The sequence below is a fragment of the Poromitra crassiceps genome, assembly GCF_964638095.1.
Source record: "Poromitra crassiceps genome assembly, chromosome: 17".
Classification (NCBI taxonomy): Eukaryota; Metazoa; Chordata; class Actinopteri; order Beryciformes; family Melamphaidae; genus Poromitra; species Poromitra crassiceps.
In genome coordinates, this window is record NC_139635.1 from 22,978,479 (window position 1) to 22,991,990 (window position 13,512).

A 13,512-nucleotide genomic window follows, 5' to 3' on the forward strand; every position below is an offset into this window, starting at 1 on the left:
CATGAAGGAATGACTCACCATCATTGCACCAATAACTAATGTGCTCCTCTACAGTGTGAAAGTGTGACTTTATCATTTAGGTCAGTTGTAACATCTCAAACTTTTCCATATAAAGCTTACTTTAGTGCACATTAGAGCCACAGACGCCCATTTGATGAGTTTGTCTCTCTCTCTCTGTTGATGAGTTTAAATACTTAGCCATTCTTTTAGACCCCACTCTAAAAGCATAAGGGAGATGAGCCAAACACTGAATAGCCAATTTCAGACAAATCAGAAACTTGCTCACTACGGTGGCATCTAAGATCAATTTAAACGCAATGATTTTTTTCCTCATTTCTATTGTATTTCATGTTGGTCTCAGGCAAATAAGACAACCTTTTTACCTTTATTTATACAGGGGGAGTCTCACTGAGAGCAATGCTCTCTTTTTCAGGAGCGCCCTGTTCACATTCACACACACACACACACACACACACACACACACACATTCATACCTGCAAGCTGACGAGTACAACCACAGTCTGATCTGCTGGCCACTGAACAGCTCCACTGGAGCAGTTGGGGTTAAGGGCCTTGCTCAAGGGCACCTCAGTGGTGGTAATGAGGGAGGGGTAAGCGCTGCCTTTTCACTTTCCCCACCCAGATTTATCCTGCCGGTCCCGGGGATTGAACCGACGACCTTCCAGTCTCAAGCTCGCTTAAAACCATTGGGCCACCACTGCCCTTAAAGCTGCTTGAGTCTCTTCAAAAACCAGCCCTGATTTTATATTTGACAAGAAGACAATATCGCCACTGCTGCACAATCTCTCGATATAAAATGTTAAATCTTGAAAATACAATGATGTATGATGTTGACAGACCCGAAACACCTTACGACCCCAGATAACATCACTGATGACGCGTCCTAGCGCATGCGGCAGTAGTGTATTTGAGAATATAGAACCCTGGCTTGCCTCTGGCCAGTGACACTTAGGAAAGACTAGGTGACAACCAAGTATAGTTTGGTGACGAGCTGGAGAGACAGTTGACGGCCGGAGAGACGGCAACCGGTACGGGATGGGATTAGCACCCCATCTTGGCTCTCTCGTGAGGGAGAAATCCACAAACGCTACGGATTAGCCTCCTGAAAATCTGCGCAAAGATCGGCGCGGCCTGGGGTCCTTCAGGCTAGAGCGAGGTGCTCGACGCAGGTAAATGACGTGCAGCGCACAGGCCCTCTTGAGGCGTCCTTGAGGCATCCTCTCAGCCTCTGGATTGCCTTTGCCACGGGAGGGTCTGGTGAGACGAAGGAGGAGCACGGCCGGGAGTAACCCACAGAGCCTAGATCCTCCATGCACCGAAGGGCCAATACTGCGGCGTAGCACTAGCTCTATTGCAGCGGATTGGGTTCTCTTTTACCCCTCCCGCGGGCAACGTTGCAGACAGAGTAGTAAGGCTGATCCGTGAGCGGCTTCTGGGACGCGAGTCGGGGTCTTAATTGGCCTCGGCTGGGTCTACTGGGCGAGGGTGTATGATGTTGACAGACCCAAAACACCTTACGACCCCAGATAACATCACTGATGACGCGTCCTAGCGCATGCGGCAGTAGTGTATTTGAGAATATAGAATAATATTCCAATATCTGTATGGTGTTCAAGATAATCCATAATGCTGCTTCCCCACCCCTAAAGACCTTTGTCCAACTCGGCTCTGAGAACAGCAGTAACTACAAGGTCGACCTCAAGGGGGGAGTGTAGAGTTCCAAAAAGAGGCTTTGCCTTTGCTAAGTCCTGCTTTCCATTTAAAGCCATAAAGGATTGGAACAAACTCATCTTTTTAACACTTCCATCTAAAGTCAAGACATGGATTATAAATTACCAACAATGCCTACATTAGTTTGCTTTATTATTAATTCGTTTTTTTTAGAGCATAATGTGTTATTATACACTGTATAAATTGTAGTTATGTGTGTATGATCTGTGGTGATATGTATAAATTAAGAAGTGTTGATATCTGTTCTGCACCTTGTAATTTATTGTATTGTTATTGTTTGTGCTGGCAACCTGCCCTGCACTGCAGATGGAAATTAGCAATTTGCTATAATCTGGTGCAAAGCATCTTTTCTCTTTGAGATCAATATTATCTTTTGCACATGCTTAATAAACTAAACTAAACTAAACTAAACTCTGATAATAATTTAAATAATAATAAAATAATACAAATAATTTCATTGTTTCAGATATGATTTTGTCCAGAATTCTATGATGTTTTATATTGTAGGTAGAGGGATAAGAGAGAAACTATGATCAAAACAGTCAATCTTCTACACTCTAATTGTGTCAACTTCTTCTAATGATAGGCTAATGGTGAGGTTTAACACTGAGGACACCCTGGACCCCTCTCAAGGAACCTTGGTGGTCCCTGCGGACCCCACGCTGAGAGCCAATTAAAAGTCACTGTGACCTGTGCCATTGACCTGACATGTTTATGCAATTCCATTGGTCACCAATAGAGGTCGATAGAGGTAATAGATTAATGCCTGATTCTGGTTGGTCGATTACAGCATGACCAGCTGAAATTCACTACATGAAGAAGAAAGGTGGGAATAGAGAGATCTCAAGTGGACCATAAAAACCAGTATATTAGGTCTCTTCCAAACAGTCCTCTTTTTAGGAGCGAGGGTGGTTCTCATTCAGTCCATGTGTGTGTGTGTGTGTGTGTGTGTGTGTGTGTGTGTGTGTGTGTGTGTGTGTGTGTGTGTGTGAGATGCCTACAAGCGGACTGACAGTCAAAGGCAGAATGATAACAGCCACTCAAAAATCAACACTGACCCATTGAGGTTGGTATAAAGGAAACATTATGTTGATTTTTTTCTCTCAAATAAACACGGATTCAAAGAGTAATTAAATTGTATTTAATTTCAGCTTGATGGATTTTTGTTATTTATATGCGGATAAACAGACACATTTGAAATGAATTTGCATCATGAGCAAAATTTGCATACATTTAAATTCAGTGCCTTTATTTTAATGTTATGAGTCAATTTATCAAAAGATAATACTTCATTCAAGTTATAATGACTTAATCCAGTTAGAAGTGAATTTGACATACTGTACAATGTTCAAACCTCGTAAAATAGACCAAGAATATTTTTGGAGTACACTGTCTATCAGGGGTGTGTGATCTACAGGTCAGTGTATCAAATGTAACATCAACACTGCCCTCTTGTGGCTTGTTTAAAGGTGACATGTCATGTGACACCCCTGACCAAGGGCACTGACAATAGACCCTTTTCAGGGGGGCCATTTTGTGTCGAAAAGGCAGAATAAACACAGATGCAAGCAAAACACTAATGAGGGTTTCCAAATTCCAATCATGGAAGTTGGAAACCCTCATTAGTTTTTTGCGTATGGGGTGGACTATTGACCTAGCTGAAACTTCCCCTTTCCATGACATCGGGCTATTGTGCTGTTTGCCATTATGAAAATCATGTGCTCTGGGATATTGCTGTACTCATGATAACTGCATTAACTCTTGTATTATTGTATTGTATGATGCACCATAAGAGACTGCCTCTGGTGCAGCTGGGCGCTCTTTCCCTCATTCGACATGGGGGGGGAGAGGGAAGGAGAGGAAGATAAACATTCTAGGAGGAAAAACAAGTGAAAATAGTTTTTGTTTGAGTTTTAATTTTTTATGTTTGAAAGTTGGTACATTTTTGGGTAAACTTAAAAATAAAATGAATAAGGTGGAGAACAACCCATTTGGAAATTTGGGAAAAAGTGCTTTATTCTCAAACTGGAGTGGCTGAAGAACACATCCTTTTTAAGGGTGTTAGCTGTAGCTGCTAGTGTTCTAAATCAGTTGTCATCATTGGAGCTCAGGCTGGAGCCAATCGAGCCAATCGTTCCTCCTACGACAGCTCCTGTCCCCGCCACCAAAGCCGCGGCCCCAGTCCCCAGCCCCACCGCTCCTGAGGGACAAACCAGATGAAAACATCAGCCCCAGCCCCACCGCTCCTGAGGGACAAACCAGATGATAACATCAGTAGCAACATCTGACCAAGCCGGAAGTACCGCTGTCGGGAATAGAGAGCCAAAGTCCCTCCCCTTCCGGTCGGGCCCTATACAAACCAGCCACGAAAAAATATGAATGGCGGTGAGCGGCAAGAGACAATAATTGTTTTTTATCCCATTTGAATTGTGTCATGAGGTACACATATGATGTTTATCAATTTAAAAGATAACATTGCAAGTCAAGAAAGTCACAGTTTGTCGTAAAACTGTTGGTGGTTGTGTGACGTATATTATGCAGTACTACTGTAGTTGATTGAGCATTTTCATACAAAAGTAAACTTATGTTTCGTCAGGGTCGACTTTCTTGAGATGAAAAGTTGTCTTTTAAATTGATAAAAATTACATGTGGACTTCGTGGCACAATTCAAACTGGATAAAAAAAGTATCATGTCTCTGCGTTCACCACCATTCATTATTTTTCCCGTGGCTGGTTCGTAGCTGAAGCAGGAAGTCATGACTCATAGGCAGATTATGACATGACATGCACCCCCCCCCCCTCACAGCGCACATACTCACAATTAAGGCCAGCATAATTCTAAGACATACATTCACCTGCATCTCAACAGGATTTACAGCACAGCCAACGGAACAATAACAAGAAATAAATGCACCTGTACATCAATACAGGCGCCAACATTTACTTTTTTGTCCAACAGCCAAATGGATAGCGAATGTTCAAATGTTACCAGCTACTCAATAGATAAGCTTTGTTTTTGTGTTTTTGGCTGGTGAGGGAAGGATACCACTTGTAATAATTTACCAGCATTTGGCTGATGGCTGGAGTTAATTTTGGACCCTGTCTCAAATTACACAATAACCCCCTAATTGTCCATAAACTTAACATCTGTCAGGGTTGGGTCCCTAAGGTAGTCGTTCTCAAAGTGTGGTACGGGGACCCCGAGGGGTCCTTGAGGGGGTTGCAGGGGCCCCCGGCAAAATGGCAAATCCATTATTTTCACTATAATTCCATCCATAAGTAACACAATGACAGAATGTATGACTATTATGGTCATGGGTATCATACACTTTCTGTAATCAAACATCTAAGGCCTGGGACAGAATCTTATCAAATGGGGTTCCGTGGTGTAATTTGTGTCAGTTTAGGGGTTCTTGACATGAATACGTTTCAGAACCACTGACCTAAGGGATCATTTCATCCCAGGGCCGGGCAAGATATGCGGTGGCCCTGCGAAGAGGCTCTGGGTTATGGGCCCCCTGAGCTCTTGGGCCCCTGGGCCCGGTAGGCCCGTTTGGTAATACATCCCTGAGGAAGTAGGCAGTCACTTTGGCTCTCTATTGAACCCGGGTAGGCGAGTGCTTTTTTAGGCGGTTAGGAGTTGAGACCGGCTTGAGTGATGGACATTCACCAAGCGTGGCCTATTTCGGCAGTACCAGTTAGACTCCAGCGTCACCTACCTGCAGACTGAAGAACTGCCACCAGGCTCCCCACTGCCACTCCTCCCCCATTGGCTATGGCTGCCGATGACATCATGCCCGCAGCATATGAGCCAGCAGCAATGCCAGCAGTGCCGAACCCAACGCCAGCCAGGACGAACGGAGCTGCCACCACCAAACCAACTGACAAGGACAGAGAGAGACAGTCAAATCCCAGGCAACTGTATCCTACCAGGTTAAGAAAGTACATGTTTTGCCTGGAAGGCCTACATCCCAAAAAAAAAAATCACGTTCACAATATTACCAGCCAAACACATGTAGAATAGGTGCACATGATGGTTAGTTACTTGCCAAAATGGCTGAGAGAGCAGACCTTTTCCCCCATCAGCCACTGCGAGTATTCTAACCAGCCAACTAAATTTTAGTTCATCAAAAGTATTGATAGTATTGATAAGTGTCAATACTAAAAAAATTGAAACAGATACAATACTCATTTACAAAAGGTGTCGATAGTATTGATAAATCAATAAAAAAAACATCGAAATGGATACAATACTGTCCATCTATCTGCTACAGTTGTTAGAAAGGTTCCCTGTCAGGTGCTTATTCGTGCTTATCGTATTGTCCAAAGTACCAATCGGCAAACGAGAACTCACAGGACGAGGATGAGGGCGCTTGCAGGACCTCTGGGTCAACGCATGTCAACATCCATGCGTCAAGCCAGCGGTAGGCTATATCCAACGAGCAGAGTCCCTCTGCTTACCAACATGAAGAAAGCCTGCTAGGGTTCGGGGTATCATATTCGCGTTATAAGCAGCGGGTGGTCAATACGGATTCTAGGAGAAGGTCGAAGGAGACCTCTTCCCAACAACGGTATCTGTTGCTTTAACAAACTAAAAGTTTATAGGCTGATGATTGGAGCAGGGTAATCTGTTTAGTATATAGGCTGATGACTGGAGCAGGGTAATCTGCTGTGGAAGTGCAAAATGTTAGTTAGTTAAAATTAGTTTTATCGGAATAAAGATTATGGAGAAACGTGTGTCTGTCCATCCGTATATGTCTTTGCTTATTTTCATGCCTCGGTGTGTTGTCATTTACCTCCCATGGTATCGAAAATGGTATTGAGTATCGATATTTTCCTGGGTATCGATATCAAAGTTGGAAATTCTAGTATCGTGACATACCTAGTTTATTCACAATAGTGCATAATTTAAGATGTAAGTATCCATATGAATTCACTCACAAAGTTAAAAAAAAAACTAGGACGACAGCATATAGGCCTCCACCAAAAAGTGAGCAGTCAACATCCATGTCTGTCCAGACTTTGACGTTTGAGCCAAATGTGAAGTAATTCCGTCAAGGTGTTACTGAGATATGGCGTTACCGAGCGTGCAAATGGTGTTCATGAGGTCACAGTGACCTTGACCTTTGACCACCGCAATGTAATAGTTCATTGACCACCGCAATGTAATAGTTCATCCTTGAGTCCAAGTGGACGTTTGAGGCAAATTCGAAGAAATTCCGTCAAGATGGTTCTGAGATATCGCGTTAACAAGCTTGAAAATGGCGTTTGAGAGGTCACAGTGACCTTGACCTTTGATCACCCAAATGTCAGTTCATCCTTGCGTGCAAGTCGATGTCTGAGCCAAATTGGAACAAATGGGGAATGACATTTGTGAGGTCACAGTGACCTTGAACCTTTGACCACCAAGGTCAGCTACAGCCTCCACACAGAGGTCGGAGGTCAGGGACAGCTACAGCCTCCACACAGAGGTGGAGGTCAGGGTCAGCTACATCTCTCGAGTTGGGATTCAGTGGTTCTCTAAGGTTTGTTGTTATGGCATCGGTTATCTCACCTCCTCCAAGGACAGCTCCTACTCCTACAGCAGCAAGATTAATCCCTGCTGCAAAAAAAGAGAAAATATGAAAGTTCATGTTTTATTATTACCCACATGGACACTGAAATTCATGGGCATTACAATAATGAACGACTGTAAGAAGCAATAAACACATCTTAAGAGTCTAGATAAATAATCAAATAAGCAATAAAGGCATATTAAGTGTCAAGATAAATAAGCAGTCAAACAATTCATGATTTTAAGACAATGGTTCAAATTAATTTTAAATCTGTTTAAAAGAGGAGCCTGTAGTGAGTCGGTCCATTTTCACTCACAATTGTTGATGAGGGATGTGTGGAATTAACCTTGCTTGCAAGATGGATAACCTTGTGAGATCAAACGAGATCTCATGCACAGGCAGTTAAGATGATTGGCCAAACCATGTCGGCTCGACAAATCAGCGGCAGCCTTAGGCGGGCTCAGGCTCGTCTGGGCAAGTAGTGGGTACATGGTCTTTGTAGTTCTTTTCACTCGTCAACATGGCTGCCGCCGCGGAAGTGACAGGCAGTCTGGATGAAATTGAATGTAACGTTCCCAATTCTATGTATTAAATTCTAAAAAATGACCCTCAACATTTGGGAAGGCTAAGCCACACAACTAGTTCGTTATAATCTAACTTCATGCTTCGAAGGTGACTTTACGACGATGAGGACGGTGAGGACTCAATCAATAAATACCACGGAGATCAGGCACAGGCACAGGCACAGGCGATCTGATTGGTTGAAGTTAACACGCACCAGCGGTGATAGACAGATGGGTCATCCAATCACCTGCCAAGTAGCTTGGAAAAAGTGCCCGCCTCCGTCAGCGGGTCGGGTTACTGCATTCCCAGATTGACTGGTTTAGTGAAACGTAATGTGGAGCTAAACCGTCCATCTGGCAGCGTCAGGTTAGTGTGGAATGGGATCAGGGATCTTTTATATGGCTCAGTTCGCACTGATGGAATTGAAAGTTTGTTTTGGTTCCTCGTCTGCCTTCCCGGTACCTCAGCCCTGGTAGGCGGGAGCAAGGAAACTGAACTGAGGGAGAGTCAGTGCATATCTCAATCCTTCTGTCCTGTAGAGAACTGAGGGAGAGTCAGTGCATATCTCAATCCTTCTGTCCTGTAGAGAACTGAGGGAGAGTCAGTGCATATCTCAATCCTTCTGTCCTGTAGAGAACATGAGTGAGAGTCAGTGCATATCTCAATCCTTCTGTCCTGTTGAGAACATGAGTGAGAGGGTGCATAAGGCTTTTTGGTAGCCGTCATACTCTCGGCTGAGAATAATGTGGCATGCACGTTTCTGAACCCATTGCAGGTCTTGTATTTGGGCTTGGTGGCATATGCTAGGCAAGGTCTCAGATATCTTGTATAGGCAGCCACAAGGTCTTGTTTTGGGATATTGGATCTCTTGAGGCGACGCAGGGGAAAAAATATATTTTTATTTGTATTATTTATAAATGAATAAGAATGACATGGGTACTACCACTGACGCTGTACTACCAAATGACTTGATCTCTTTCTTCACCCGTTTTTATATGAGCAGCGATGATCCAAAAGGGTGGACCGACCAACCAACCAACAGAGTGACTCATAGAGCTTCTGGTCGCAGCTACTAAACTATAATGTTATTGTTATCTAATAAACTATAATGTTATCTAATCAACTATAATGTTATCTAATATACTATAATGTTATCTATAGTAATCAACTATAAACAACTCAAAGATGGAGTAAAGGGTGGACATGTAGAGCGAGACACAGAGCCTCTTGACACCGTCCAACCGCCAGTGGAAAATCACACTACTGAAGATGTCAGTATTGAAGTGTATTTTGATGGCATACACTTTTATTTTGTCTAACAATTTCTCTACCCCACCTCTTTTAGGGGTTTCCAGCCCCTTATATTTATTATTCCTATTCTTCTTCTTCTTATTTTTCTTATTCCTTTCCTTCTTCCGTAAAACTGTATACACGTCAGAAACCCTAAGGCCCACAGTAACAAAACTTTGCACATAGGTTGGAAATGTCACCCACATATTCCGCGTTTTGACGATGTTAATGTAATACAGAGACTTGGGTCGAGGACATACATTTCAGCCTGGTGCGGCCCCATTCGCTGGACATACCCTGCCTTGGAAAATCACAGAGGGAGAGAACTTTGGAGAATGTACACTCTCGTACAGCCAGACTGGAGACTGAGGGCTCTATCATCGCAAAGAAGGCTGTCATTTTGCGTTAGCGGCCGTTTTGCGCCCGAATAGCGCCGTGCAAAGCCCTAATTGTGGGCTTGTCGGCCCGCTGCGCTTGGTGTCATCTCGGTGCAAACCTCCATATAGGCGTGTTTATTCACATGTGTGATGGTGTCAATCACCCAAGCCACAGCGTCACGTCTGTGACGGAGACGCAGCTTCCAACACGCTGAGTGCAGGGTGTGCTTTTACTGAGACATAGGACAAAAGGGGAAGTAGAGATAAGAAAGGCAGACTTTGATACATGACAAGCAGGCCAATAGTTTCCTAAAGCACAATGCTACAAATGACAGTGAAAATAATCCATCTGGGCTGGGGAAGGCAATTCTGGGCAAGTGGAAAAAAGAAACAAGGATGAACTAGTTTGGATTCAATATACGATGAACAAAACGAAATTCCATTTGAAACACATCAAAGGGCTGCCGTTACGCACGGACTATCCCCATGGTGCTATTATGTCCCAAAGCGTGCGCTTACTGTAATTAGAAGTTTTGTTCATATATAGGCTACATACACATGTAAAAAATAATCGTTTCTTTAATAGGGTAGGGATCATTAATCCGACATCTCAATAGTCCGGAAGGGTACCTACCCCTTTCGCGTTATTTGTCAACGACCAGGGTATATAGGGTTGGCGTTAAGCAATGTGGTCCCCTGGTGGTTGGGGTTAGGTACTGGTAGCTAGCCACTTGGTTGGGGTTATGGTTTGGATATCGGTCAAATGTAGGCATGGAAGCTCTATGTCCAGCTGGGCCAGCTCCGTGGCCTGCAGGGGGGCAGCCAGTGGGAAAAAATTTCGGACTACAGAGGTGTCGGAACAATGACATGGAGCCCTGCCGTGAGGGGTGTAGGCATAGCTCACTCTTTTTCTCTTTCCAGGTAGCTTTGTACCACTGAGCTCTGGCAACAACGTCGTTGGAATAGTCTCCACCTGTGGTGTTGGCATCCACTTTATCATAGGACAGGACATTATCCTCTCCCATGTTGTAGGCTGCTATGCCACCTGCAGAGACAAGTACGAAATAGACAACATTTTCACAACAGCGCAATTTAGCACCTTGAATGCCTTAGGGCAAGGTTAGCCAAATAGCGGCCCGTGAGCACCCCCTGTGTGGCCCGCGCTGGAATAGACCCTTCTCACAGGGCCATTTTGTGTCGAAAACGCAGAGTTAACACAGGTGCAAGCAAAACACTAATGAGGGTTTCAAACTTCCATGATTGGAATGTGGAAACCCTCATTAGTGTTTTGCTTGCACCTGTGTTTATTCTGCCTTTTCAACAACAAAATGGCCCCCGTGAAAAAGGTATTGCAAAAAGGTTCAGTCTGGAATATGGACAATTTTTTAATAATCTTGATGACTAAAAGGCTAAAAGTAATGTCATGTGTAAGAAATGCCTGTTCTACATTGAGGTTTGAAGTAACAATTTAATGAACTCGGTTTTGGATTTATTTAGCTTCAAGAGTGCATTTTTGTTCTTGTGTGACCCTCAACACAGGCTTTGAGAATCCCAGGCCACTTACTGATACTTATGCTTAAATTAACCCACTCATATTCTGGTTTATTTCAAGAAAAACATTTTGGCTAGTGGAAATTCTAATTCTGGTAGTCTCTCCCCAGACTCAAATATTATGTTGAATCGCTGTGCTCCGCATACTACATAAATGAGTCTGTTCCACTTCACAGCCACTGCTGGTTTTTGAAGGCGGGTTGAAATTGAATGAGTGACAGCTCGTAGCACCGATGAGAGAGTGGTTCGAAAAATGGGCTGCGCCTCCCTTCTCATGTCGTCTGATCGCAAAGTCGTTACTGATTGGGGAGGACGTCATCACTGGCATATCACTGGCCAAGTGAACGGACCCCCCCATAACCAGCCGGCTGAGGGAAAGTGTCCCAGACCCAGAGAGAGATCTGCAGCATGCAGTAATGTAGTGTATCAGCATAAGAACTCTCATGGGTAGTGAATCTAAATGGCTGTAACCTTAAAATCTAGCAGCCATATTGGCAGGTGGTAAAAATAGTTAAATCTCAAGCCCTGCAGGGTGACATAGGAGTGAGTGAGAAAAGGATCAAATATTGGTTGGTGGTTAAGACTGAATAATGACATCACAACTGTTAATTTTTGAGTTATTCCTCTAAATCTGGCTTCAAATGCCCCAAATTCTTCAGTTTTCCGTTCGGCCCCCAGCCCTCGGCACTCAGCAAAATGTGGCCCTTGGTGAAAAGTAGTTGGGGACGCCTGCCTTAAGGACAAGATCTCCAAAGCACTCTGATCTGAAGGTAACACTTCCTGTCGACACAGCCCCGCCCTTAGAATGAAACACAACGTGGTCTGGAAAGTCTTAAAGATTCAGCAAAACAAACCTTTCAGTTGCATCTCCTTAGTCCAAGAAGGAAACTTCTTCTGGATCCTTTTGATCATAACAATCAAGATTTCGGTGGCTTGGCTGAGGTGCTCCTCACTGTCCCATGAGCCCATTGGAGTGTGTCCACCTCCGCCTGGATTCACATCAACCTATGGAAACAAAATCCCCACAGGTTGATTCCACAACACTTCTGACTCTTGCGTGTAAAAGACAATGGGATTTTTCTATGGGAATTCCAAATCATAAAAGTGATCCTCATTTGTGAAGATTATCTTGCTGAACACAAAATTTGCCTTTTCATAAACCTTTGTTAACCACAGACCTTATTTCAAGCATTTAACCAAAATCCCCATACAAACATCCCATTGCCTTTTACACAGAACCGTGCTAACATCCAGGGGCCCTATCGTCGTAAAAGCGGTAATTTAGCGTTTGCGCTTGTTTTGCACTCGTTCAACGCCGCACGCAATGCAGATTGGGGGCGTGCACAAGCACATTTGTCTTCCCCCTGCTGCGCTATTACCTCTACGCCCGTTATAATGATTATAATGATCTAACCAGGCGTGTCCACACAAAATGCGCGGACACAGATGGCATTCTCCATATCGTCAGCATGCGCGCAATTACTTTGCACTAAGAGCACTGTGAACGCACCATTATTCTCCGCGCTGCGCAACGCAGTGGGATGCCTTTTGGATACGTCATTACGCACGGACGTGCAACGCCAGGACATCAAATTCTGCTGCTAAAATTGGGTAACCAGCAGATTATTCACTGAGAAACTTTTTTCAAATCGCAAAGAGGGGTTAATGGCAAATTAATTGAGAAAAGTTGGACACCTTCACGTCGTTGGGGCACCACAGACACAGGTTGCACTTGTGAATGAGACCTCGGTCTCAATGTGATTTACCTGTTTAAATAAAGGCTAAATAAAAATAAATAAACAGACGATTTGTCGACAAGCTCTCTCCATCTCTCTCTGTCCTCGGCAGCTCTCACTGTTTCACCAAGTTTTAATTGAGTCCACTCTAAATCCTCCCATCTTGTCTCCCCCGTTTCCCGCTGCAAACACATTTCTATTTTCCAGTGAACAAAAGAACCCAAATTGCATCAAATCACAGATGTTTTTAACAGGTCTATGATGTGATGGTGTTGTTGTGATATAGGGATCAATAGTCAATGGAGATAGGCCTATCCAAATTACGCATGGGGAGAATTACAGCATATGCCTCACGCAAACTGTATCAGAGGGACTGCGAGACGGGAATCGGATTGGTTTGATTGATGTAACGCCCAGGCATTGCCAGGGAACACCTGTGAATAATTCTGGTGGTTAACACCGCCCAAATCCCCTTTGTGCTGTGCACAAATGACTTGGCACGCCTCCAATTTGCGCCTGCACCCGTTGTTCTGCCGGGTTACGCACCCCCACCGAGTATTGCATCCCCACCATATTTTGGGGCTGTTTTAACTTAAAAACAGGGAGGTCTACCCAAACAATGATATAATTTTTAAACACTTCCGTTTCTGTATAAATCATTACAATATGCTCCCGTGAGGTTGGGGA

General features: G+C 44.0%; 1 protein-coding gene across 1 annotated transcript in view; it reads right to left on the minus strand.

Moving 5' to 3' along the window:
- Positions 1-3,839: 3,839 nt before the first annotated feature.
- The window catches only part of LOC310792265 (lysozyme g-like), a gene marked incomplete at its 3' end in the record, with an annotated part of 13,570 nt that continues 3,897 nt past the window's right edge, over positions 3,840-13,512 (minus strand). Inside the window, exons 4-8 of the mRNA XM_083653987.1 lie at positions 11,944-12,094; positions 10,443-10,583; positions 7,307-7,354; positions 5,472-5,633; positions 3,840-3,952 (exon numbers count right to left, since the gene is read on the minus strand). Of these exons, the coding sequence (XP_083510113.1) occupies positions 3,840-3,952; positions 5,472-5,633; positions 7,307-7,354; positions 10,443-10,583; positions 11,944-12,094 (615 nt within the window). The remainder of the gene's footprint in view (positions 3,953-5,471; positions 5,634-7,306; positions 7,355-10,442; positions 10,584-11,943; positions 12,095-13,512) is intronic.